The sequence below is a fragment of the Monoraphidium neglectum genome (assembly GCF_000611645.1).
Source record: "Monoraphidium neglectum strain SAG 48.87 unplaced genomic scaffold scaffold05694, whole genome shotgun sequence".
Classification (NCBI taxonomy): Eukaryota; Viridiplantae; Chlorophyta; class Chlorophyceae; order Sphaeropleales; family Selenastraceae; genus Monoraphidium; species Monoraphidium neglectum.
In genome coordinates, this window is record NW_014007936.1 from 1976 (window position 1) to 3210 (window position 1235).

Sequence of the window (1235 nt, forward strand, 5' to 3'; positions counted from 1 at the left end):
CCCCCGCCCCTCCTCCTGCCCCCAGCTCATGGAATCATACGGCACCCGCCCGCTGTCCCTCCGCTTCTGCCTCTCCTCCCCCTCCTCCGCCAGCCGCCGCGGCGCCCGCGGCTGCCCCGCGGCCCCCTGCCCCGGCCAGTCGTCCGCCAGCGCTGCCCCCCAGTCCTCGTCCACGCGCTGCAGCGACACCAAGTACAGCTGCTGCCCCTCAAGGCACCCGCCGTCGCCGCCGCCGCCGCCATCAACATCACCACCACCACTGTCGCCGCCGCCGGAGCCGCGCAGTGCGACGCCCAGCGGGCAGCCGACGGGCAGCGCGTCCGCGTCGACGTGGTCGTGAGAAGCTGGGCGGAAGGTGAGCGTGAAGATGCCGTCGGCGTCGGCGCTGCCGCGGAGCTTCACGCGCTCCACGCCAAACGCGCGGCGCGTGATGGCCATGACCTGATTTGGGTGCGGCCATGGTGGCGTGCGGGATTGCGTGCAAGAGGTGCGTGTCGTAGGGACAGGGGCGGCAGGCTGCACGGCTGCCTGAGCTTTGCACGCGCGGGCGCTTCAGTCAGGTGGTCTGCCCTGCGACGCCAGTTGTTTTGGGGCCTTCCATGCGCACCCCGAACCCGCGGTGCGCATCAGCGCGCACGCCAGGCGCGAGAGGCGGCAGCGCCGCGCCGCGGCGAGGCCGCGATCGCAGAGGCGGCGTGTTTGGATGGTTCATGGGGGGGGCAAGGGAGCAGGCTTTGCGCGAGTGCGCCAGTGCGCACCTGCAGGCCGCGCCAGAAGACGGTGCGGCGCCCCAGCGGCACCAGCACGTTGCGCAGCGACAGCTCCGCCGCGTCCTCCGCGCCCAGGCCGGCCGTCTCCAGGAACGCCGGGTTGGCGTACAGCACGCGCCACCTGGCGGTGCGGGGCGCCAGGGACGCGGACGTTCAGGCGTGTGGCAGCGGCGGCGCGCCTGCGGCCCACGGCCCAAAGTCCACGGCCCACAGTCCACGGCCCACAGTCCACGGCCCACAGTCCACGGCCCACAGTCCACGGCCCACAGTCCACGGCCCACGGCTCACGGCCCACAGTCCACGGCCCACAGACAGCGCAGCCCCAAGGCAAGGAGGCCAGCCACAGGTGGCTCTTGCGGAGCAGATTCCAGTGCATTGTGAACCGCGGCTGCGCACCCCTGATCTGCGACGTCGACCACCGCCAGTGCCGCGTCCGCCGCGTCCAGCGGCCGAGCCCAGTGGCGG

The 1235-nt window shown here is 73.3% G+C and overlaps 1 protein-coding gene across 1 annotated transcript in view; it reads right to left on the reverse strand.

Moving 5' to 3' along the window:
* Window positions 1–1146, reverse strand: part of MNEG_15818 (hypothetical protein) — a gene marked incomplete at both ends in the record, with an annotated part of 2505 nt that extends 1359 nt beyond the window's left edge. The window contains 3 exons of the mRNA XM_014035711.1: window positions 46–441; window positions 759–891; window positions 1115–1146. Of these exons, the coding sequence (XP_013891165.1) occupies window positions 46–441; window positions 759–891; window positions 1115–1146 (561 nt within the window). The remainder of the gene's footprint in view (window positions 1–45; window positions 442–758; window positions 892–1114) is intronic.
* Between the last annotated feature and the right edge of the window lie 89 nt (window positions 1147–1235).